The following is a 27,424-nucleotide window of genomic DNA, read 5'->3' as shown; positions in this document are numbered from 1 at the left end:
GCAGCATACGTTTTGAAAGATTTATTCAGGATACAAGTAATGGACCCACAGCGAAACACTGCTTGCCAGAGTGAAGGATCCATAGTTCTAATAGGAACATAGAACTTACCTGCCCAAAACCTCTAAGAATAAATGAAAACATACTAAACGTACTAAATGTACATCATATACTACATCATCCCCCCATAAACAAAATTAACTTAAATCATAATCTAGAAATGCTATAGGTACATTAGAAACTCTTCTACTACCTACAATTTCTTGTGATGAAATACAATCAGGACCATCAACATTTTCATCCAAATTATGGGCCCTCATTACAACATTTGCGGTAAATCATGCTTACCGCCATGCTGAAGGCCGCCAACATACCGACGGGGTGGCGGATATCCGTTCACCATATTATGACACACACACACCAATCCGACAGAATACTGCCACATACACAAATCCGCCAGCCCAAGGGTCAGTGATAAAATGGCGGTCCCAAAACCCATACCGTTACGCCAACAAAACAACACCCACCACATTATGACCCACGAATCACCACGGCAGGCGTTCAACGGCGGTAAACCACTGGCAATACATACCGGCGCGCTCAGAATGGACACCCACATACAAAACACCACCACATTGGCCAATACCAAAAACACACACCTAACATTCATACACACACCACACCCACACACCAACACCACTATAAAACACACACCTACAGTATCCACAAACCCTTATGAACACCAATTGCTACCCGGACACTGAGAAGAAGAGCACAGAGACAACTAGACACACACCACTCACACCCATACACCCCTCACGCACTCCACATCACACACCCCACCATATTACCCAACACACTCACACCAACACACATCACACAACACCCATGGCACCACAAAGGCACCCCCGTTTCACTGAGGAGGAGTTAAGGGTCATGGTGGAGGAAGTTGTCAGGGGAGAGCCACAGCTCTTTAGTGCACAGGTACAGCAGGTTTCTACTGCAAGGAAGATGGAGCTATGGTGGAGAATCGTGGACAGGGTGAACATTGTGGGACAGCACCCAAGAACAAGGGACGACATCAGGAAGAGGTGGAACGACCTGTGGGGGAAGGTACGTTCCATTGCAGCAAGGCACCAGCTCACCATACAGAGGACTGGTGGTGGACCCCTACCTCCTCCCCCACAGCATTGGAGGAGCAAGTACTTGCAATACTGCATCCTGAGGGACTCGCTGGAGTTGCCGGGGGACTGGACACTGGTAAGCAACATTTACTACCTATCACCCCCCAATACTGGCATGCCATCTCACACCCACACCCACACCCTCACTCCCATCACTCCACTCCATCCCACACACTGCATCTACACATATGACTAACCCCAACGTCAATCCCTGCATGCCTTACCAATACATGGATACCCCTTACAGCCCTGCATGGACACCCATCACTAAAGCAAGCACAGCATAGGGAAACTAACATACCCACAATACATCACCCCACACAAGCAAAAGGTGGCAGGGCAACACCAAAGAAAGAGGGGAAGCCAGGGATGTACAAATGTCATACACTTGAAGCATAATACATCACTTACATCCCCACAGGTACCCCAGCCAATGTCAGTGGAGAGGAGGTGCCACCACTATCCAGCCCCCAGTGATGACAGTAACTCTGGACTTCATGATCTGGAGGACCTACCTAGCCCATCAGGGACCACTGGACAGCCGGTCACTCAAGCATAATCACAGTCCACCACAGAGCCTCCCCCATCAGGATCCAACACCACAGCACCCACTCAGCGTACCCAAACCTCTGTCTCCAGGACACATCAATCAGCAGTGTGCCCACCTGTACAGGTACCCCAGGCCACACCTCGCCGCCAAGACAATCAGGGACCTGGGCTCAGTGGCAGTGGGCACACCGTTCAGGGGACCGGGGCCCAGGCCAACAGGGAAACTGGGAGGACTGCTGTACGCCAGGGGGAGGACAGGACCAGGGAACGACTCTCCAGGAGACACTCTCCGAGATCCTGGGAGCCTACCAACATTCCCAGGATACGATGGCATCCTTGACAACGTGCAGGAGAACAGGCGGCTGCAGGAGAGAAAGTACCATTGGATCAGGTAGGACTTGCAGGCCATCAACACCACCCTGATCTCCATTGCAGGGGTGCTGGCAGACATGGCCAACATCATGAGGGAGGCAACAGCACACCACCTGGCCCCTATCACTAGACAGTCAATTGAACAGCCCTCCACTTCTGCTGCACTAGTGGCCAGGCCCCGCCACAGGACCCACCGGCCACCAGCATCCCTCCCCCTGCAGAAGTTGAACCACCCCGCAAACGTTCCCTGTGACCCAGACAGAAGCCATAGAAAATTGCCGAGACCACCGCCAGGAAATGAGACTCTCCTGAATGTCCCCCTTGTGTCCCACACTATCACCTTGTCCACCTTGAACTGCTGTTGCTCCCCTTCCTATGGCCCCTTGGACACTGCACCTGAGCTACAAACAGACTGAAACAATACCCTGGACTTTCCTCCATCATCACCCCATTCCATTGCACTTTCTCCTCAATTTCCTAGCAATACAATAAACAACCTTGAACACAACTCAAATACTTGTACTTCATGTTTTGAAACAGTGTATTAATGGAAACAGTTATATCAGTTGCAAATAAACTGTACAGTGTGAGAGCATAGAAATAATGACCAGTAGCTGGCTGTAGTCAGCACGTCAATACACAGATGTCATTGCACTAACATCTGTAAACTGAGAATCCATATGCAACACTAAGTAGAGGTAAAAAGTGGGTAATGTCATCATGCCACTGCCACAGAGAATACAACAATAATCATAGAAATGTTAAGTTGCACTGTCTCACCTGTGTGTCATTGGATGTACTGATGGATAACTGTGTTTCTGTTGTCCTCATCCTCATCCTCAGCCTCCTCATCCTCATTGTCCTCAAGGTCTACTGCTGCCACAGGGGCATCTCCAGTCTCTTTCTCCTGCAGAAAAGGTACATGCCGTCTGAGGGCCACGCTGTGTAACATGCAGCATGCCACTACTATCTGGCAGACCTTCTCGGGTGAGTAGCACAGGGATCCACCTGTCAGATGGAGGCACCTGAACCTGGCCTTCAGGAGGCCAAAGGTCCTCTCGATGATCCTTCTGGTTCGCCCATGTGCCTCATTATAACGTTCTTCAGCCCTTGTCCTGGCATTCCTCACAGGGGTCAGCAGCCACAATAGGTTTGGGTAGCCAGAGTCACCTGCAGGTATTGAGGGACATCATTTAGCCACACACTATTCTATGAGGTTAACATCAGAGGCATACACTTATATCCTCCGGGTGGGGACCAAGGCTCACCTATAAGCCACATCCTGTGCCTCTGTAGTTGGGCCAGCACATTTGGGATGCTGCTATTCCTCAGGTCAAAGGCATCATGCACCGACTCAGGATACTTAGCATTGACGTGGGGGAAGTACTGGTCCGCTAGGCACACCATCTGCACATTCATGGAGTGGAAACTATTACGATTCCTGTACACCTGTTCTTTCTGGCGGGGAGGACAAAAGCAACATGTGTCCCATCAATCATCCCAATAATATTGGGGATATGTCCAACTGCATAGAATTCGGCCTTCACAGTGGCCAAATATTCCACCTGTGGGAAAGAAATGTAGCTGCATGTGTTTTACCAGGGCAGACAACACACTTGCCAGCACGATTGAGAACATTGGCTGTGACATTCCTGCTGCCAAGCCCACTGTCACTTGGAAAGAACCAGTTGCCAGGAAGTGGAGAACTGATAGCACTTGCACAACAGGTCAGGCTCCAACTGGGCACACAGCTCTGTGATTGTGGCCCTGTCCAGTCTATAGGTGAGGGTAATGTGCCTGTACTCCAGTGTAGCTAAGTCCACCAGTGGTCTGTACACAGGAGTATGTCTCCATCTCCTATTCATCCGCAGTGGTAGGTATCTAAGGGACACAAGAGTGAGCAGGCTGTCACAATTTTGAGCACTAAACCACAACAGCAGTCCACATCATGCACTTATGTATTGGGACAGTGTAAATTTTTAAGTATGTGCCTATTTAACCTGTGATGGAGCAATTCTCGATAGGCCTGTTCACCTCCTGTATGGAGGGACAGGTGGAAGTGAGGTAAGTCTGCTGATGTTGGGAGTCATGGCGGTAAGCGGTCGTGCACTGCTGTGCAATTCCTCATTGGATAGTATTCGGCCCTATGGAGTTTCGTGGCCAATGAGGATGTATGCTGGGGATGACGGTGTACACCGCCGCGGACAAGACCGCCATTTTCTAACTCAATACTCAGTTGTTTCCTGACCTTCAACAGGAGGCGATCTACACTGCATGTGCTGCTGTGACCTGTGTCTGGAACTTACCATGGCCTTTGTGACCGGGGAAAGGCCCCCAGCCTTCACTTCAGAGGAGTTGGAGCGACTGGTGGATGGGGTCCTACCCCAGTACGGACTGCTGTATGGGCCTCCAGACCAACAGGTGAGCACACTTTGGGCACGATGCATAGAGTTGTGTGTGAAGGCACAGTGTAAGGGGGGGAGGGGATTCTCTGTTGGCGGTGTACATGTTGTGCGCTGGACTATGTGTGTGCCAATGGTGATTGAAACAAGTATGGTGGGCCATGTCTGTGACAGGCTGGACTGTTAGTTTAATGGAGTTCTCCTGTATGTATTACCTCTGCAGGCCAGCGCCCATCAAAAGAAGGGATTATGGTGTGCCATCGCCAAGGACATGCGGACCCTGGGGGTCTATGGCAGGCGGAGCACCCACTGTTGGAAACCGTGAGAGGACCTGACACGCTGGGCATGGAAGACCACAGAGGCCCAGCTGGGGATGGCCTCCCAACGAGGAAGGGGTGCCTGTCGGACCCTGACCCCCCTGATGGTCTACATACTGGCAGTGGCGTACCCTGAACTGGCCGACTGAGGGAATTACAGCAGCCACAAGGGCGTGAGTACAGTGGATATCATTACATCTTTTGGCTGGTGGGGTGGTATCTGGGTGGTGGTGGTGTGTTAGTGGGTGCCCCTAAGGCCAGGCCAGACATTGCAGTGTGGGTCATCTCTAGGGTAATGGTTCCACGTCAAATACAGGTAACCTAGCTTGTTAGTAGTCACTTTCAGGCAGGGCATCGTGGGTCCCAGGTGTGCTGCACTTGCGTTGTGTGCTCCTCATCATACATTGGTGACTAGCCGTATCACTGGTAGTGCAATGCATATTGCTCAGGCCTGCTCCCTGTGTATGAGGATGCTGTGTACGCCAACGGTGATGTTGGTGCAGTAATTGATCCAGTGTTTCCTTTTTCTCTCTCCATCACTTTTTTGTTATGTCATCCTGTCCTTGTGTGCATTAGCATCATCTGGCGGAGGAGCAGGGGCACCGGCGACGGAGGGAGCTGCATCCCACAGGACCCTGGAGGCAGAGTCTACCAATGAACCAGTGGGAAAGAGGTCGAGGGGACACAGCCTCAGATACCTCCTCCGATGGGAGCTCTCTGGTGGTGGCGGACACCTCTGTGGCCACCCCAGTTGCAGGTACAGCCGCCATACCCCGCACCAGCACCACCCTCCCAGTAGCCCCTCAGCAAGTTGCCTGTGCCCGCTCACCCAGGAGGCTGGACATCTCCTTTGCCGCAGACACCACAGGCCCTGCCCCAGTGAGCACTGCTGCCCTGAGTGAGGAGGCTATTAACCTCCTGAGATCCATCTCTGTATGGCAGTCAACCATTGTGAATGCCATTCAGGGGCTGTCATCCCAGATGCAGCAATGCAATACATTCCTGGAGGGCATTCACAGTGGATTGGCAACCCAACAGAGATCGATTCAGGCTCTGGTCTCCTCTCTGATGGCAGCCATAGTCCCTGTTTCTACCGTCCCCCCTCTAACTACCACTTCCCAGGCCCATTCCCTACAACCCATCCCAGGCACACATACAGACGAGCATGCACACAAGGCAACACACACGAGTGGCACAGGCAAACACAAGCACCACACTTTATCCCACAGGCATTCACGCAAACACCATACAGTTGCAAACACGACAACATCCACTGCCTCTACTGTCTCCCCCTCCTCCTCCTCCTCCTACTCCTCCTCCTCCACCTCCCTCCCAGTCACGTCCACACTCACACCTGCATGCACTACATCTACAACCCAGCCTCTACAGTCCTTCCAACAAATATCCCAAGGTGAATTTATGGATTTGGTCAAAGCAAGCAGACCTTCCGGTTGCCCTTCTGACCCTTGCCCACCACAAATCTTCAAGAACATTCTTCTATCTACTTCTGTTGCCACACCTGTAAGAAGAATCATCAACAACTCTTTAACTACAGGAACTTTTCCTGTAGACCTGAAAAAGGCATACATCCGACCATTATTAAAGAAAACAAACCTAGACCCGCAAGACCCCAACAACTACAGACCAATCACAAATGGACCTTTCCTGGGCAAATTGATAGAAAGAGCAGCACTCGCCCAGATGTCACAATTCATTGAAGACAATTCTATACTTTCAGACTTCCAAACTGGATTCCGCCCAGGAAGAGGCACTGAATCGGCACCCATAGCAATCTGGGATGATCTTAAAAACACAGTCGACCGCAATGGAGTTGCTGCACTACTTCTCTTGGACCTCTCGGCTGCCTTTGATACGGTTGACCATGACACCCTAATTCAAAGACTCCACGAAGCCGGGATACAAGGGACTGCTCTCGACTGGATTACTTCCTATCTTCAAAAAAGATCTGATATCATCTACTCGCCCCCCTTCTCATCCAAACCCTACCTCACAAAAGCAGGGGTCCCCAAGGATCAATCATCTCACCTTTGCTTTTCAACATCTACATGATGTCACGGGGTCCCAACCGCCAGCTGTGGAAAAGCAGCCATTAGTGAGTGCAGAGGCAGCCCAGGAGGCTCCTCCATCCACCAACACAGTGCAGCCATTGGACAGTGCAGAGGCTGCCCAGGAGGCTCCTCCATCCCCCACCACAGTGCAGTCATCGCACAGTGCAGAGGCTGCCCAGGAGGCTCCTCCATCCACCACCACAGTGCAGCCATCGGACAGTGCAGAGGCTGCCTAGGAGGCTCCTCCAACCACCACCACAACGCAGCCTTCACCGCCAGCGGACGCCATGTAGGCCACACTCCAGGGGCTGCTGTGCGAGTTGCCCCCTCCAGAACCAGTGGGCACGTCACTCACTTCAGAGACTGTGGCCTTGCACTCCCCAGGACAAAGCAATGGGCATGGAGCCCTATCCAAAACCAGTGGGCAAGTCACCCACTTCAGAGACTGTGGCCTTGCACTCCCCAGGACAAAGCAATGGGCACAGGGCCCCCTCCAGAACCAGTGGGGCACGTCACCCACTTAAGAGACTGTGGTCTTTCACTCCCCAGGACAAAGCAATGGGCATGGAGTCCCATCCAGAACTAGTGGGGACGTTCCCGTATTCGGCTGAGGTGCCCCTCCAATCCTCCCAAGGTGCCTTCCCACTTGCAAAATTATGCCCCTGCAGTGTTCTCTCCGGATGTGTCCTTGTACTGTGCCCTGTGCCCTTATGTGCCCTCATGACTTTGGACTGGGCATTGGCCCTTTATGTACATCTGTAAATATATTTGGTTTGTGTGGAGGGTTTTGCTATGCTAATACATTGTCGGTACTCCAGCACTGTGGTCCGAGTTTTATTATGCTGTGTGCCATTGGTTTACGTGTGCAGCTGGTTGTGTGTACGGTGTGTGTGTGTGTGTGTGTCGAGTGAGGGTTGTGCATGTGTGTGTTACTCTTGTTTTCCTCCCACCTTCCCTTGTGTGCTAAGCGGCTGTACTCACCGTCGTCGTCTTCGTCAGCGTTGGTGTTCCAGGTGGAGCATGACGTAGAAGATCATCGGGAGAACTTGCAGTTCGGGTTCCATGGTGGCGTGGTTTTTCCCTATGTCTCCAATGGTGATTCCTTTCACTTCTGAGCTCTGTTTCCGCCAGGCTTTTGTTGGCGTTGGTACCGCCTCGGAAAAGGTGGTGGTTTCGTGTGTCTTAATATGGTGAGCGGTACTTTGTCTCCCTCCAGGCTGTTGTTGGCTACAACGTGGTGAATGTTGTTTCCGCCATGGCGGTTGGTTCTGTTGTACATTGGCGGTCTATGGGAGTTATCACTGCCACAGTCATAATTTGGCTGAATTTACCGGTATTACCTCCACTTTATCACTCACCGCTAGGGTCATAATGTGGGCCACTGTCTTGCAATTTATGAGTTGTGATAGTATTTTCTTAATTGGAGAAATAAGAACAAGATACATCATTGCAAGAAGAACTTTGACTGGCTAGGTTGTCATCTTTGAGTTTACTATACTCATGCAGAATGGAATCTTCTTTAGGGACAAATTGAGTACTGTTCGGTTATTTTTGCTTGAATATCAGAAATGGGGACTAACCTGCTTTTGTTTCACCAACCTTTTTTCATTTAACAAAATAGCATTTTTAGAAACTTGTTCAACCTTGAAAGGAGAAGTAAATTTGGATTCCCCTTTTTAACTTTCACGGGCTTTCTAGTAAGAACCCAGTCCCCCATATCAAATTTCCTCTCATTGGCATGCTTACAATAATCATAATATTGTTTTTGTTTTTCTTTACTATCTCTTGGAAAGGGGGAATGACACTGTCCTGTTTGGGATTGGAATCATCGTCCTTTTTACAATTGGATTCATATAATGAGTCTAACCAATTGAGCAAAACTCTTGTTCTGCATTTTCTTTTCCTTAATAATTCAAAAGGAGTTATGTCCGTAATAGAATGTTGTGTAGAATAATATGCAGTAATTTTGTCTTTCAGGAACTTCTTTACATCAATACCAGAAGAAAGAGCAGCTCGAATACTTTCTTTTATAAAAACTATTTGCTCTCTCTCTACTAAACCATTGGCAGAGGGACTACGTAGCGCAACTTGAAGATGTTTAATGTCATGTTTAGAGAGAAATGTTTTCATAACATTTGAGACCAAATAGGTGTCGTCGTCTGTTACAATTTCTTTGGGAATTCCTTTTAGAGAAAAGACATTCTCAAGAAAGAGTAACACAGACTCTGTGGAAGCTGGCTCTACAAAGGAATAATAAACTTACTTAGAATAATAATTAACTAGAACTATTAAAAAATTGTTACAAGCACGTAGTAATTAAATGGACCAGAAAAATCCAAAGCTATTTTATGTCATGGTTGATCAGGCAAGGGAAGCATGTGAAGACGTTTTTCCACAGCCTTACAATGTTTATCAGAGACTATACATTCAGGGCACAAAATAATATAAAATGTAACATGGTGATTCATGGAGGGTCACCAATAATGCTCCCTCAGTTTTTTTGCATATGGCTGTGATACCCAAGTGGTCTTCCTGTGCTACTTTGAATAACTAATCTCTTAATCCTCTGGGAGGGATGAAACAACCACTTCTGATACATATTCCATTTTCATAAGATAATTCAGAGGGATTTGAGCAAAAGGTGTCAAAGATTCTGAAAGACTGCACATGAGTTGCAAACCTTTTTTCAAGTAGTTCAAGACATTCAGTTAAACAACACCTTGAGCGGTGGCTTCTATCCAATCTTTCTCCGAAATGGTTCCATTCAGTTTACACACAGCATCAATAGTAACAATAACACATTCATACTCTTCCTTAATGTCATCACAAGCAAGCAATGGCATACGTGAGAGACAATCACCAAGAAAATGTTACCTCCTCGAAGTTATTAGATGGTAAAATCATACGCCTGTAATTTAGAAAATAAACTTACAAGACAAGCAGAAGCTTTTTCTAACACATTACCAATCAATAGAAATACTAAAGGTTTGTGGTCAGTATATATTTCAAAGGAATTGCCCCACAAGTATGTTTTGAATGGGCCAAACACATGCTAATCCTTCCCTAAAGTTGATCTCTTCTTCCTGCAGACTCTTGGAAGCAAAAGGTATAGTAACTTCCTTACCATTCACTCTTTGACCAAACACTGCACCAATGCCCTTCATGCTAGCATCTACAGCGATAAAACATTTTTCTCCAGAAATAAAAGGGCTTAAAGCTGGTACATTAATAACTAAGGGCCAGATGTACGAAAGGATTTTCCCATAGACACAGAATGGGTGAAATCCTTTCGTACATCTGGCCCTAGGTCCTTAACCTTGATAAAAGATGTTATTAGTTTCTTTGGTCCATGCAAACTTATCTCTTTTTTTTGAGTAAATGTCTCAATGGTTGTACAATCATGGCATAGTCAGATAGAAAACAAGCAGAATATTTGCATAATCTCAAAAATTATTTCAAGGCATCCTTATCTTCTGATGCCTTAAGTATTGCTTCAACATTACAACATTTAAGTCGAATACCAGCAGTAGAAATGGTGTGTCCTAGACAATCAATATGTTGGAAAACAAATTCACATTTTTGTAGTTTAACTGTGATCCCTCTCGCGCTTAAAATGTTTAATACCTTATCCAAAATGTCAAGATATTCTTCACTAGTGTTGGTGAAAATAAGGATATTATTTTGGAAAGCCTGCACATTGCTTATATCTTTGAAAAGAATATCCATGGCTTTCTGAAAAACACTTGCAGCAGATGCGAGGTCAAAAGGTAACCCTAAATACTTGTATACACCAAAAGGCATTATAAAAGTAGTGAGTTCTTGAGAATCAGCATTTAAAGCTATCTGATGGTAGGAGAAATGTAAGTCTATGGCCGAAAAATACTTGGCTCCTCCAACATTAGCTAACATTTCTTGTATGCAAGATAAAGAATGACAATCCACTATTATGTAACTATTAAGAGATCTCAGATCTACACAAAGACGGATGTCTCCAGTTAACTTTCTGGCAAGGACAACTGGCAAAACCCATTCTGATGAGTCAGTAGGAGTTATTATCCCTTCCTTCTTTAGTCAATTTATCTAGGACTTTTTTTTTTTTTTTAATCCTCACGTAGACTAATAGGTACCGGTCTGAATTTATGAACAATTGGAATGCGGCAAACACAAACAAATTGCCCTCTGCATTTCAAAGGAAAATATAATTCTGGGGCTTTTAAAAACAATTATTTTAGAGTGTGAGGGAAGAGTGTCCTTCATGTCCTGAAATCATATTTTTTTGGTCACTGTGACAAGCTGCATAATTATGTCACAGTGAAAAAAGTACACATACAGTGCCTTTAGGCTTCCAACTTCATCAGCGCTCAGGAAGCATAACACCCATGCACCAAAGAGGATAGGTAGTGATGGAAAAGGGACAATTTACAGCAGCACCTCTATACAGTGGATCACCATGGGGCAGCACTACCAAGCAAGGATCCATCCACAAGACACCAGGGAAATGTCTTTGCGCCCCTCTCACCCTCATGAGCAAGTGCTAATCCTCTTATGGCACAGCTGACTGTCTGCCCCAGGAACAAGACGTCAGGGTGTATCACTCAATTGGGGGTAAGAGGGAGGGTGGTAAAATCCCTCTAGACACTAGGGATATATCTGGATAAAAAGGATGGTTCACCCACACTGGCATCGTGACATGCCCCCACCTCATAAAGGCAATACGGTCTTTCTGCTACCACTGTGGGAGTAGATTGAGAGGTTTTAACCTTAATCTAGAGCTGGATGGGCAGAAAGACCACTAGACACCATGGCATAAAAAAAGAAGGGTGCGGGTGGCTCTCCCCCAGTCATCAGACCATTCCCCACCCAATAATGACCCACCAGTCTTTCTGCCACCTCCTGGGTGACAGATTGGAAGATATTACCCCCAAAGTACCCATCCCCGATCGTGGAAAAAACGCATCAGGCAAAAGGGAAAAATGGTTAAAGAAAGTAGGGTAGGGGAGGCCTGTCCAGGCATCGGATTGTCACCACCCTAGAACTGGCAGAACAGTCTTTTTAGCACAACATGAGAGAGGAATTGGGAGGTTTAGCCTCAATTTGCCCGCATGTGTGTGGGGAGAGGGGGTGGCAGGTGGAGATGGCCCACTACACCAGTTAAAAAGGGTCTACAAAAGGAGGCGAGAAGGGGGCGTCAGGCATTGAGCTATGCCCACTCATTAGTGGACAGAGCAGTGTGTCTGACCCAGCGGTCAGACAGGGGGGAAAAGTGAACAAAAAATTGGGGTTAGTGTGGCCCGCACCTACCTCAGTATGGGCCCAACAGTCTTTCTGGCTTCCCAGATCTGTGGGAAGATTGGGACTTGCTTACCCCTAAATAAGTCTTAGGGGTGGGACAGAAAGCCCAATAGACACCAAAGAAAAACAGTCAAAACAAGCATTGACAAATCCAATAGGTCTAGCCTATGCAAGAGCTTATTGGCTTTGCCGATGTGTTTTTAGCTATGATGTTCACCAGCATGGCTAAAAAATTAGTCACATAGAGAAGAGTGGCGTGGAGTGTCGGAGTGGAATGGCGAAGAGTAGAGTGTTGTAGAATGGTGTGGCAAAGAGTGTCATGTACTGCAGTGGCAGTGTGGAGTTGTGCAGAGTGGCATACACTGGAGTACCACAGAGTAGAGTGGACTGGTATAGAGTGCATTGGCATAGAGTGTTGCAGAGTATAGTGGTAGAGAGTGCAGTGGCACTGAATTCAGTGCTGTACAATGCAGCGTCACAGAATGCAGTGGTGTAGATTAGCGTGGTGCAAAGTAGAGTGCAGTGGTGCAGAGTCGAGTGGAATAGTGCAGAGTAGAGTGGCAGAAAGTTTAGTGGCGGAGAGCGCATGTTGTAGAGCAGTGTCATAGTGCAGTGTTATAGAGTGGAGTAGAGTGGCATAGAGTACAGTGAGTAGAGTGCAGTGGAGTAGACTGCAGTGGTTAACTGTAGAGTGACGTAGAGTGCAGTTGCATAGAGTGGAGTAGCGCAGAGTGTAGTAGAGTGTAAGAGTGCAGTGGCGCAGAGTAGATTGTTTCAGAGTAGAGTGAAGTGGCATAGAGTGGATAGTGCATGGTAGACAGCAGTTGCATAGAGTGCAGTGGTGTAGAATAAAGTGGCGCAGAATGCAAAGGCATGGAGTGCAGTGGTGCAGAGTAGATTAGAGTGGCGTACAGTGGATTGGCGTAGAGTGCAGGGGTAAAGAACTGAATGTTACAGAGTAAAGGGCATTGGCGATGAGTGTACTGGCACAGAGTGCAGTGGCATACAGTGGAGTTGTGCAGAGTAGATTGGTGTAGCAAAGAATACAGTGGTGCAGAGTAGAGTGGCAAAGAGTAGAGTGGTACAGGGTAGAGTAGAGAGGCGTAGCGTGAAGTGCCGAACAGTGCAGTGGCGTAGAGTGGAGTCGGCTGAGTGGAGTGGTGTAAAGTGGAGTGGTGCAGAGGAGAGTGCAGCAGTGTGGAGTGGTGTACAGTAGAGTGGAGTGGTTTAGAGTGCCGTATTCATGGTGTAGTATTACACTGCCATTACAGACAACACATTTCCAATTGAAATGACCATTACATTTGCATAGACATACAGTTTTACTGACAAAACTATACAGTGCACAGAAGAAAATGTGTGAAAATTGAATCACCTAGTTTAAGGATTCTTTTTGATCGCATGAAAGTATTGGTTTCCAACTCACTTCAGAAATGACAGAAAATGTACTTCATTTGTGCGTTAATAATTTTGATATATTCTGAAATACTTCACAGTTCATTTAAATGTTAACCTGTGCTCGAAAAACACTCTTTTCTACCTCAGTATCCAGCAACATTGCCCCATAAATCCTCTCACTTTGAAGTCCAAGAAAGAAACGTAAACAAGCGCCCTTTAATGACAGCGTCTAACATCTGAGCACGCACTTTGAATGCACAGCAAATGTGACAAGATAAGAACAAGATTTAAAGGCCTGTTAACAGAAAGCGAATTTGTGGAAGGATACAGAAAACACGATTTAGGCAGCGGGGGGGATAAACTGAACCTTCAGATGCTAAAGGCAAATGGAAAGCCATAAAGTGTGACTTACAAACCACAAAGCCTGTGGTAATCAGCAAGTGGAATGCATTCCTAGGTCAACTTTCTGAAAGTCCCCAAGATGTCTTTAGCCAACCAGAGAGCTGCCCTGTCTAGAAGGCTGCAACCTAAAAAGAGAAAGGGTGGGGGTGACCCACTCAGGCATCAGCCCATGCCCCCACCCCAAAATGACCCCATCAGTCCTTCTGCCACCTCACGGGGACAGACTGGAGGGGAAAATGTACTCACCGTCTACCCATTTCCCTCCTGCACCCCACAAGGGCGTAAAAAAACACCAGACAATAGGGAAAAACTGTAAAAGAAAGAAAGGTAAGGGGCGCCCACCCAGGTATCGCTTTGTATCACCACCCTGAAACTGGCCACACAGTCTTTCTGTTATGAGGAGGGATGAATAGGGAAGTTTAGCCCCAATCTGCCCCCAGGGTGCAGGGAGAAAATTGCTGGTGGCCCACTAAAATAGGAAACATTGAGGAAAAAAAAAAAAAATTGAGGGATGAGAGTAGGTTGCCCAGACACTGGGCCGTGCTCCACCCCATAATGGCCCCAGCAGTCTGCCTGACACAGAGGCCAGACTGGCAGAAACATGAACAAAAAAAGGGTTTGGTTCAACCCGCATCTATCTCAGAATGAGCCCAACAGTCTTTCTAGCTTCCTGGGTGTGGGGGGAAGATTAGGGGTTGCTTACCCCCAGTCTGTCATCAGAGGTGGGGCAGAAAGCCCACTGGACACTAGAGGATAATGGTAAAAAAAGAGAAATGGAGGGGGTGGTCCAACCAGGTATTAGGCAGTACCCCATTCTAGAATGGGCCCAAGATCTTTTTTGCCCACCGCCCAGGATGCATTACAAACATAGAGACATTCATTATGTTGTGTGCCCTATCAGGGTTGGGCACGTGGCTCTGTGGGGTGTAGTTGTTGTAATCTCCTACAACTCCTATAAGTGATAACCCTCTCATGCCCCCAACTCTGGAACCGAAACCCAAATCGCAACTCACTAATTTGGAGGTCTTGCAGTGAGACAACATCTTCCTCCACAAGACACTTATGACTCGGGCCCAATTTAAATCAAACGAATGTCATTCCACTTGACAGCATATAGTTTTTCTGATTGCAGGGAGTGGTTAAGGCACGGGCCACTCATTTCCATTGAAAATGTATTAAATTCAAACAATGAAACAAGTGATTATAAATCCAGGCGACCAGAAATTGGTATCCCTTAAATACATGTTGCACTTGGCCCATTCAGCAGCGTCACCCCAGATTTTTGCCTTCCTTTGCTGAACCCATTTTTCTTAGCTTTTAGGACACTCTGTACTTTTTGCCTGCTAACCAGCAGCAAAGTGCTTGTGCTCTTCCTTTTAAACTTGGTAAAACTGCCTAGAGCTGACTGTTAGGTTTAATTTACTTATTAGTCCCTAGAAAGTGGTATTGCATGCAACCAGGGCCTGTAAATTAAATCCTACAGGTGGGCTGCAGCACTCACAATGCCACCGACTGAAGTAGCTTTTCAAAGCATGCCTCAGGCCTGCCACTGCATCTTGAAGTGCAGTTTTAAACTGACATTTCGACAAGGCAAAATAAACCATCTGCCAGGCCTAAACCTTATTTCTAAACACTTACAGGTCACCCTTAAACAAGTCTTTAAAGGCTCTTAGGGCAGGGTGCATGGTATTTAAAACATAGGAGATCTGGGTTTATGTTTAACATGTCCTAAACCTGTTTTTCACTGCTGTAAAGGTATTTCTCCCATAGGCTAACACTGGGTTACCTTATTTTTATAATTAATAAGTGCTAACTTCAGTTTGGGACCAGACATGCTGTTTACACTCAAAGCAACACAATTTAAAATCCTCTTCAATGTTAAAGCCAGTTTTATGTTACTATTCTGAAAATGCCATTTTTAGAAAGTCTGCATTTTTCTCCCTAAAACCAAAGGGCCCTTTCTGCTAGTGCCCTCCATCACATGGTTGTGAATGGCTCTCCTGCTGTGGTTTGTGTATTCCTTCCATACATTACTAGAAAGGCCTAGGTTGTGGAGGGGAGTGCACCTTCCTGACAGGATGGCTGGGGAGGTGTTGTGCCCTGATTACACTTCAAAGTACCCTGCCTGCAGCAGACACCAGGAACCTGACACTAGACCCTTGCGGCTTTAGACAGTCTGGTGCCAAACTTGGGGGTGGGCTGACCAGAACGAGTTCTGGGGAAAGCTCTGGTAATTCCCTACACAAAGCCTGACATCAGGTATAAATGTGGCATCATGTGAACCTATCAGAACACTCCTGGACCTGTGGAAGATTTAGAAGGACTATCCAGCTGCCTGATGAATGGGGCTGCCCTACTATCTGAAGGATGACAATTGGACCTGCTTGCTTTGAACTATTGAGAGGTACTTCAAGGGTCACTGGGCTGATCTCCTGTGTGAGCCATAGAGATACAACAAGCATCCAGAAGCCTCATTACAACTGCCCAACTGCCAGCCACCAACCAGGCCTGCCTGAGCCCTGCTGCTGGCCCCTGCTGGAGTGAGTCATGAGTCCAAAGATGTACCCCCCCCCAAGGTCCTGGATCCTTAGCTAACAGTAGAGTGAACTCCTCCTGAAGAAAAGGTAAAGTTACAGACGTTTTGGGCTCCTCTCAATCACAAAGTGACCTATTTGCTACGAGAAGCGACCACTCATGACCCCTGCCAAAGCGAAGCTCTAGCAGGACCTGCTCTTTGTGCTGACCGCAACCGTCTGTGACCAGTGGCAAAGCAAGACTTGCACTTTGTACCAATCGCAACAGCCCACAACGATCGTCACTGCGAAGCTCGAGCGACGTACGGCTCTTTGCATTACAGCAATGCCTATCCAGAACACCCCATCTGCTCATTGCCCCTGCCAATATGAATGGGGCCTGGATTTGAGAAGGTAACTGCAGCAGGACTATCCTGGTCCCACTCCATCTCAGTCAGCCTGAACTTATGACTTTCTTACTGCCCAGAGAAAACATATAACTGCGAATAGCATTTTGTGATTTTTAGTACTAGTTTTACTTAAAACTTTAAAAAAATCATATTCCGGTTCCACTGATTGTATCTTTGTTGATTTGGTGTCATTTTATTTATTAAAATGTACTCTATCATTCTAAATTGATTTGGGATTTTTATTGTGTGGTGTTTTCAGTTTATTATTGCTCGAGTGCGCATAAATACACATTGCCTCTAGGTTAAGCAAACTGCTTTGTGCTAAGCTACCAGAGCGTTATATAAAAGCAACCTGCTGCTTACCACTATAAAAGCAACCATCTGCTTACCTCAGAGATGGGTCATCTCTTTACTGTATAACTAAGCCTTTCTCAGTTCCTCGGAACCGTAAAATGTCAGGTAAAAACTCTTCGAACATGTTGATCAAGGCAAGAACTTGCATTTACACTAAAGAAACAAACTCAGTGCCAGAAGCTTGCGCTAATAAACCCCAGTCTAAGATTTGATTCTATATTTCAGGAAATTAGGAGACAATTCAGAATAATACGAACAAAAAAAACCCAGAAAAACATTGTTAATTATCACATAATTAATTTCTCCCTTCACCAGATAAAAACACATATTTCACTAATAGTATGAAATATATTGTAATGCCACACAAAAAAGATGATGGACGGAATGCTGAACATTCTCAAAGATTCACCCCTTGTCACAGATCGGAGTTAAATCCATTGTGTTTTGCTCACTGTGCCACCCCAGTTTGGACCCAGCCATATGCAAATCAGTCTTGACCCTGCTCCCCATGGGAACAGTCCAGCCTGAACTGCCAGGCCAGGTCCTCCGTGGACTGGAAACAAACATCCTGGGACCGATTTCAGGGTATCACACCTCGTCAGTCATGCTAGCATGAATCCACTTGAATCCAGTGGCACAGTGAGCACTAGACCCACGTCTGGGAATACCCTTCCCACTTAGGGCAACTACAGCAATACAAAAGGAATGAGTGTGAATATTTGACAATGTTCAGCAGTTCGTACATCATTTTTTTATGTTGCTATATATTGTAATGCCTTCAGAAAAACCCCAACTGATGGAAACAAGCCCCAAAGGAGGGAAAAGGAGGTTGAGAGAAAGACAAAGTAATAAGTAAACATTCAGACCCACTGTCAGAAACTATAACCCCAAGCTTCAACATCCCATCCCCCCGAGGAACGGACCAGGAGGTGCAGAAAATACACATTTGAACACTTAATGGGGCAACCCTAGCAGAATCACAGTTCAAGTTACCCTTCTTTACCGTTTAGATTGTCTAATAAAGTCTTGGAGGATTCAGGTTGTGAAAAAATATTACATTTCACTCCGTTCTCCACCCTCTGCCTTACCCAATCAACACCAAAGGTTCAAGTCTTCTGGCTGCCACATATTTCAAATTGCCACTAACGCTCTTTTCCTGCACAAAACGTTTGGGCTCAGATTAGGAAAAAATAATCAGAAGCCCAGCATCTCCCAGATGCACCATCGTCTTTTTTTTTTTTTTAATATGCCCATAGGACCCTCTCCCGCCATTCTGCTGACTTTAATATAATAATCAATGTGAAACCAATGCAGGTTTTTGTCGCTGTGTTTTCAAAACACAGATCTTGACAAGTTGTAGTTTCACAGCCTGCACCACCAGTAGTTCCAACAGCATTCTATTCATCTCCACCAGAGTGTCTGAACTCTGCAGGCACCTCTAGACCCTGAGATGATTTACTCTCTGCGGGTTACTGAGACATTCTATCCTTTTCTCCTGCTTAGAGACTTCTTCAATCACACAGGAGTAAACAGATGAAATTTATTGCAAGGTGGCTTCCATTTCAGACACTCGATTACCCACTTTTGGGGTCCTGCATGTAGCTTTATGCAATTCAGTCTCTCTACCTACTTTTCCAGCTAGGTCCTTCAAATTCTCTTCCACTGCCTTCAGTTCAATATCAATTGTATTTATTTTCAGTGACGTCTTTTCTGACCATGCATTTATAGATCTTACACTGATCTTGTTATTCAGTGCTCTCTTGTCATAGGACCCACAACGTTTAGTTTAAAAACAATCTCCCTGTTTTTTTGCTCTGCCTTGGCACCCCTCTGTGAAAATGACTGCTCAAAAGTGAGGCAGACAGTCTCACAAATGGGGAGCAGAATGTGTGAGGTGTGCACTGCCAGTGCAAAGCACACACCACAGCAAATTGACTGAGAGAAAATGTGGAAGGCACCAGTATTTCCACTTTCTGCTGCCCCTATTTGGCAGTCAGTTCGGTTTCAGCAGATCTGAAGAGAGAAGGGGGCTAGGGAGACCTCATAAGCTCCAAGAATTCACATCCAACATTTGCTCTAGCCGGCCCAACACCTATACGCCAGTCTAAGAGAGGAAGGACCTTCTCAACAGCAGAAATCGCACTCCTCCATCTCAATTCTATCTCAAGACCAATCTCTTTAGTCGCATAAGTAAGATTTAAAATAGACTATACATAACCCAGGCCCCGAGGGGGCAATCTCTTAACCATTATTTTAGCTTAACAAAAATGTCCCCAAGAAGAGAGCGTACTTTGTGGCCAAGCTACCAAGATAAAAGGAGAAAGTACAGATATACATGATTATAATTTTTAATAATTCATCCATTTGTCTTTGACTACAAGTCAATCGCAAGCCATAGGACGCTACCAAGTATAAAGGCACTCGCTTGCGTCCTTTTTCTTCATGTACCCACCAAATTCATCCCAGGTATCTGGTGGCGGGAGCGCATTAATTCTTCTCACGTACGCCTCTTCAAAAGTAGAGGTTCTTCTAAGCTTATTTAGCCACGCTTGCACTGTGGGTATTTTGGAAGTACACCAATACTGTAAAATAAGGAAACGAGCAACCGATAAAGCACCACATATAAAATACTGTTGAGGTGGCCTAAGTTTTCGAGTGGCAGAGGATACCCAAAACAAGATCAGCTGAACCTCCAGGACGAATCGTAAGGTGAATGCATTCTCTAAGAGCTGAACATATATCCTGCCAAAAGATCAGCTTGGGGCAGAGATAGAAAATTTGCAGCCAATCCCCTTTTTCCTACTGCATGCATCTAAAACATTGATTCGCTGTACTGGGGTATGGGTAATACTGCTTAAGATTAGTGTGGGAAGGAAAAGGGTGCAATTAGAAATTCCTTGTTCGTTTACTTATTCATTTACTGTCCTCATCCTACTAGTCCTACAGAAACAATGAGCTATAAGGTCCCCAATTTTGCACTTTACTCAATATTAAAAAATCACTGACAAGAAATGACTAGCATCTTCAGAGATATGATGTGTACTGCTCATATACTGCTACATCTATGATCAACAGGAAAGGTGATATTTATTTATATATTTATTAATGAGTTTCATATATATCTAAGCATACCATTTTGTAGGTAGTTTATATCAGTAGGTTATAGAAAAATCCTAAATTTGGCGCAATTCAGAAGTCAATGTGGGGGTGTTGAATCAACAGAACATCCTCAAAGTACTGTTTGGTGGACCCTGGGAAGAGAGACATCCCAACCATCCTGGAGCAATAGAAAAAACATTGGTCTTGTAAATAATTTGTGGGGGGCAGGACCTAATCCCTGGGATCAGTGTGTGCCCTGTATATTACCAGAAGTCAAATTCAGCGATTCATAGGAGATGCCAACAATGAATTTACAACGGCCCATATATTTAGAATAAATGCAAACAGGACAATTATAAATAACATTAAAGGCTGTGAACATTATCCAACAATTGGTTGGTAAACAGATGTGTCTGCAGTTGATGTCTCTTGATGGCCTACTCTTAGCATTAAAGAACCACAGGAAAGAATGTCTTAAGAGTCTGCTTCTTATGGGGTCAGCGTAGTAAGGACACAGTAAGGCTACCGGTTATGCCTCTTTATTCTTAAGATGCATGTTATAGGTAAAGGATATCTCAAGCAATATAAAAAACACAAGTTATTATTATCATAGATGTCACTGCACAGAGGCCTATGCATTTTCAGCTACTCAGAGAGTTGTATGCATTACACTATTCTATACCCAGTTCAAGGAGAATCTATGACAGAAAAACAAAACATACACTTATACTAGATCTGGATATAATACGCTAACTTCATTCTTCATCATTCAGCAAGCAATAACAAATCCAGCATACAAATAGTATAATACTTCTTAGCTCGCACCAACAATACAACCAGGGAGAACCACATGGCCCTTCATAGTTCACAAAGTGGCATATGCCCCACAGTGCATAATTGTCCTCTAGAAGATATGTTAAAACATCACACACCTCGTCTCATGTGATAACATCATTCACAGGGTATCTTAACGTCCTCACACTTCCAAAATGGACAACACAAACAGCAGAATTTACAAAAGTAGCACACAGTAGTGCATAATAACCTAATAATAGTACAGCCCTGTTGCTCCAATGCTGTGCAGTACTCCTGAGTTGGGTATGGTGACAGTAAGTGGTGTTCACTAGTATGAACGCAAGATGCTGCTCTGCAACCCCACATTTACAAAGGTAAGCAACCACTACCTCCACTCTATCTGGGGTTGCTTAAGTAAGGTGAGAGAGGGAGAGGATCCTAATGTGTACACCAGAACACGGAATACAGCACTTGTAACATCTTCCTTTGTTATTTACTTCAGTATTTCAGAAGACCTGTTTCCCTTGAAGAAAAGGAGATTCAAGTAGGCCTCGAAAAATAAACATTTATCAAATGCTATCCTATCCTAAATATACTCTATACATACAAACATATCATAGTCAACTTCAATGGAATTTTACCTACCCATACAGTTGGATATTCTAGTAGTTACTGGTCATTAGAGCTCATGATATGAGGGCTAAATTGAGAAGCTGAGGGCCAGCTAAGCCTGGTCTTTATAAAGTTGGACGTGTGTTTCTAGAAGTATTAACTCCACTGCCTCTGGGAGACAGTCTAGTTGGATCCTCAGACAATGGCAGAATAAATTATCTCCGTTATAAGAAATATCACTCACCTTTTGTGTGGAAGAGTCTGCAAATCCATCGCCACATCGAAGCCAGGCATCTGAAACAGAAGACGATGTCACCACAGTTCCAGCATCAGATTTCTTGGATCTTAGACACGCCTCATCTGGAAAACATGCAAGTTCTCTATCCAGGGACCTTTTCCTCTAAAGGAAAAAGAGGAAAACAAAAACATAATCAGCAAATGTATTAAAGTGGAGGAAAAATACTTTACAAAAAAAGATTGGAATGACTGCAGTCCTATTTCACTGGAGAAAGGTAAGCAAGAGCTACCAGAATGATTCCTCTTGAAAACTGGCCTTTTTATTGATGCTGAACCTATTGATCTGGCTCCCAGGTAGCTTTGCATACAACTGCCTCCATATATGGACATACCATCTGGACACCATACAGCAGGCAACTTCAAATCAATGTTTTTGCATTTGTACCTAGAGGTGCTTGCGTAGGGTGTGCTATATACATATCATAACCATTGTAACTCTTACATTACATGACAGCTGCCTAGGTGATTGGTCTATAGTGTTTACTTAGTGTTTTGTACACTGTGTTTAAGTTTTGGATTGTGTCAATAGTTACAGGGCGTTAAATCAACTGAGAGAGGAAGTACCATAAACTTTAAAAAAATGCTAATGAACGGGGAATGCGGGGAAAAAAACAGAAGAGATTGTGACAAAGAGAATGAGACAAAGGGGAAGGAATCAAAGTGCAATGGAGTAAAAAGCAGAACATGAGACAAAGGTAAGAAGGAAATAAATCAATGGAGGTAAACATGGAAGTTAAAGGAAGGGAAATTATGAGAGAAACATGATTTGCAGAACTGCCAAGATTTGTAGGGCCTTTCTAGTGATCATCTGCTAACTAGCTAGGAAATGCAATAACCTCCTACCCACGAGCTACTGCCATCCTGTCAAAAATCCTCATTCATCACTTTCCTAACTTACTTAAAGATTTCATTCCACAGATAAACATCTCGTATGAGAGAAAGTTGATCACACTTCCCTAAAACGGAGATTTACACCGGCTACCCTTATAGGTAAGGGTCACATTTAAACCCAGCTACTGCGTACAAGGCTACCTAACTAAAAAATCCACCATCCGAGGACATTCTATGTGTTATCTCAGGTGGATAACCTACTCCTCTGCAGGTCCCACTCTCCTGAAAACGCAAACAATTGTCCTACTGTTTAAGAAACAACAACACTTACCTTTTTCTTCTGTTACTGACCAACCCACTCTGATATGCTAAAACCACCTTAATCCTATCTCCTGCACTGATGCTTTGCCACCTATTTCTTAATAACGTTCTATAAATTCTGGTCCCATGTCAAGCATACTAATAGCATTACAACTGTGCTACAGAAAACTGTTAGAGAAACAAACCAATACATCTGTTGACTTAAAAAAGAAAGGAGAACACTGGTTGCAAAACTGTCGCCACTCAGCCATTTAGAAATGGGCATGTATTTGTACATTATGTTTGCATGTACAAATACTGCACTGCATAACGCATTATTTTTTTGACAGCCTCGTTGGTATTTCCTTACTCCTTCCTTATGACCACTCAGCCTGGTAAAACACTCTGAAACTTAGAAACTGGATCATCTTCTCCATTAGAGTTTTCAGATGTTCAAACTAGCACAGTGAAAACCTCTCTCTCAACAAGGTCGTCATTCTTGCTTGGACTCTGGGAGAGACTGCTGAAGGGACATGCTTGGGGTTTTTAACTGAGTTCATTTTGTCCAAATAATTTTTTGATAACCCTAGTGTATGTGGGGGCGCTCCAATCTTTCAGCTTCGAGGTATACAATATCAACCTATTATGCCTCCTGGTTCACTGATGCTGGGGACATAAGACATAAAAGACAATCATCGCCCCCACTTTACCGCCTCCCTAAACCACTCTTAAGCAGACCATAGGTCTAGCATCTCCTTTCCCCTCTCTACCTGGCTGGCTAGCCACATCCCCTGCCCACCACAACCCCTTGGTTTCAATGTTGGTTTTTAACAGTAGTGGTTGGTGACATTTGCAGGTGGTGGGGTGTAAAAGTTGGCTTGGAGTGTTATGTCACCAGTAAGTGAAGCTAGCATGCCTGATGGACAAAATGGGGCGTTGGCCCCCATCCCAAAATGTTTTTTTTTTTTTTATAGAATGCTATTTGGCAGCTGTTGTTTGTACACACTTGCCACTCTGAAGAGAACAGCCTGTTTGTCAGGGTCTGACTGATATTACACATGCTGTCATGTCACTGCAGTGTGTTGGTTGAACTGGGATTGAGCTGCAGACCATGCATGGAAGACCAACATTCGAGAAGCACAGTACCAGGTTGATACTGTGCAATAAGAAGACAAGCATTTGCAATTCAATAGGTCTTGCATTTGTGAGAGTTAGAGCTATTGGTGTTGTGAATGACAATGGCCCTCATTACAACCCTGGCGGTCAAAAGACCGCCAGGGTTATTGTGGCATTATCACCCCACATTATGAGTGTGGCGGATTGGCCGCCGCCAACCTGCCACATCTCTATTCATAGCCGGGCCAGAGATGTACATCTCCGACCTGGCGGTCCACAGCAGACCGCCGGCAGCATTATGAGCCGTCCTACCACAATGGATTCCGCAGCAGTAGATGGTGCAATCACGTTACGTGAAACAGCCTGTACAAAATTGCAACCCGAATAAGCCTGTGCCAATGCTTAGTCCAGTTTAGTTAATGCCAAATGTTACTCCATGTCAAACAGGACAAAGCTGCAGCACTGTCTTAACAGGACGGAGTGTAGGAATAACAATTCATCAGAAACAGATACAGGGAGTGCAGAATTATTAGGCAAATTAGTATTTTGACCACATCATCCTCTTTATGCATGTTGTCTTACTCCAAGCTGTATAGGCTCGAAAGCCTACTACCAATTAAGCATATTAGGTGATGTGCATCTCTGTAATGAGAAGGGGTGTGGTCTAATGACATCAACACCCTATATCAGGTGTGCATAATTATTAGGCAACTTCCTTTCCTTTGGCAAAATGGGTCAAAAGAAGGACTTGACAGGCTCAGAAAAGTCAAAAATAGTGAGATATCTTGCAGAGGGATGCAGCACTCTTAAAATTGCAAAGCTTCTGAAGCGTGATCATCGAACAATCAAGCATTTCATTCAAAATAGTCAACAGGGTCGCAAGAAGCGTGTGGAAAAACCAAGGCGCAAAATAACTGCCCATGAACTGAGAAAAGTCAAGCGTGCAGCTGCCACGATGCCACTTGCCACCAGTTTGGCCATATTTCAGAGCTGCAACATCACTGGAGTGCCCAAAAGCACAAGGTGTGCAATACTCAGAGACATGGCCAAGGTAAGAAAGGCTGAAAGACGACCACCACTGAACAAGACACACAAGCTGAAACGTCAAGACTGGGCCAATAAATATCTCAAGACTGATTTTTCTAAGGTTTTATGGACTGATGAAATGAGAGTGAGTCTTGATGGGCCAGATGGATGGGCCCGTGGCTGGATTGGTAAAGGGCAGAGAGCTCCAGTCCGACTCAGACACCAGCAAGGTGGAGGTGGAGTACTGGTTTGGGCTGGTATCATCAAAGATGAGCTTGAGGCGGCCTTTTCGGGTTGAGGATGGAGTCAAGCTCAACTCCCAGTCCTACTGCCAGTTCCTGGAAGACACCTTCTTCAAGCAGTGGTACAGGAAGAAGTCTGCATCCTTCAAGAAAAACATGATTTTCATGCAGGACAATGCTCCATCACACGCGTCCAAGTACTCCACAGCGTGGCTGGCAAGAAAGGGTATAAAAGAAGGAAATCTAATGACATGGCCTCCTTGTTCACCTGATCTGAACCCCATTGAGAACCTGTGGTCCATCATCAAATGTGAGATTTACAAGGAGGGAAAACAGTACACCTCTCTGAACAGTGTCTGGGAGGCTGTGGTTGCTGCTGCACACAATGTTGATGGTGAACAGATCAAAACACTGACAGAATCCATGGATGGCAGGCTTTTGAGTGTCCTTGCAAAGAAAGGTGGCTATATTGGTCACTGATTTGTTTTTGTTTTGTTTTTGAATGTCAGAAATGTATATTTGTGAATGTTGAGATGTTATATTGGTTTCACTGGTAATAATAAATAATTGAAATGGGTATATATTTTTTTTTGTTAAGTTGCCTAATAATTATGCACAGTAATAGTCACCTGCACACACAGATATCCCCCTAACATAGCTAAAACTAAAAACAAACTAAAAACTACTTCCAAAAATATTCAGCTTTGATATTAATGAGTTTTTTGGGTTCATTGAGAACATGGTTGTTGTTCAATAATAAAATTAATCCTCAAAAATACAACTTGCCTAATAATTCTGCACTCCCTGTAAATAATATAGGTTCAGATGCATTAACAGTTTCCCTGACCATAGATCCCGTTGTTCCCTTGTATGCTCCAGATATGTGTGGAAGCAATGCCCACTCAATAAATGTCCCGACTGTTCCCGATACATCAGTTACATATGCTGGGATATCACCAATTGATATGCAGCGATCATTATATTGTAACAACTCAGAGAAGAAGATAACAGCTTCCCTTGTTAGGCTATTGACCCCTACATGAAATGTTGATTCAAACTTGGTGACACGCCTGACTAGATTTACAACTGATTTAAGGTTTATCCAGGGAACCCTATCTTATTTTGTTGCTAGACCTGATCAGATCCTGAATATAAATTGCAGCACTCCACAAGGTGAGTATCCTTTAAAGGGCCAGAGAAGATGTCAAACTTTAATATTCTGAATAGACAGAATGTAAAACTATTAAAAATAGAATAATAATATAAGTTTGTGAGGTTTCACTGCACCGCAGCTGACTGATTGGTTAAATAATTTGAGTCCTCAAGGTGCAACAGGTTTGACAAACTGCAATGCTGGAACATAAGAGACACCAGAGAGCGAAAGATCAGTGCATGTGCCCAGATTAAAATTGGAACTGAATAAAATGATTTTGGGACCTAATTGGAAACTTACAGTGAAGATGAACTACGGTTCATGTGCAAAGATGTTACTCAACGTGCAGTACAGCCTTCTGAAAGATTAGCTGAAGTAGCTGAGAAATATGATGTGGATATAGAGCAATCAAAGTCCTTGAAGAGGAGTTACAAACTATAGTTTAACACAAAAGACATAGTCAACATGAGATATGAGATCCCAGAAATGAAATTGCACATTAAGAAATTGATTACATTCGTTCAGAAATGGAGAGCTATAGATGGGCAAAGAAAAGAGGTCAGAAGAAAGTAAGGCCAAATGTGCCTCTGGCGGGAGCAAATCAAGCCAAGCACAATTAAAAATGTTGCCCATGAGAGAAATACCAGGTGGAGGTTATATCCACGTACTTTGGAGTAGGAGTGATATTTTGTC

General features: G+C 44.9%; 1 protein-coding gene across 1 annotated transcript in view; it reads right to left on the bottom strand.

Annotated features, from left to right (window-relative positions):
• Nucleotides 1–27,424, bottom strand: part of SPIDR (scaffold protein involved in DNA repair) — a 1,761,208-nt gene that overhangs the window by 1,707,935 nt on the left and 25,849 nt on the right. The window contains exon 2 of the mRNA XM_069220129.1: nt 22,011–22,166. Coding sequence (XP_069076230.1) covers nt 22,011–22,166 — 156 coding nt within the window. The remainder of the gene's footprint in view (nt 1–22,010; nt 22,167–27,424) is intronic.

This window comes from Pleurodeles waltl, chromosome 2_2 (genome assembly GCF_031143425.1).
Source record: "Pleurodeles waltl isolate 20211129_DDA chromosome 2_2, aPleWal1.hap1.20221129, whole genome shotgun sequence".
Classification (NCBI taxonomy): Eukaryota; Metazoa; Chordata; class Amphibia; order Caudata; family Salamandridae; genus Pleurodeles; species Pleurodeles waltl.
The sequence above is the reverse complement of the archived record's forward strand: the minus strand, read 5'-3'. Positions and strand labels throughout refer to the sequence as shown.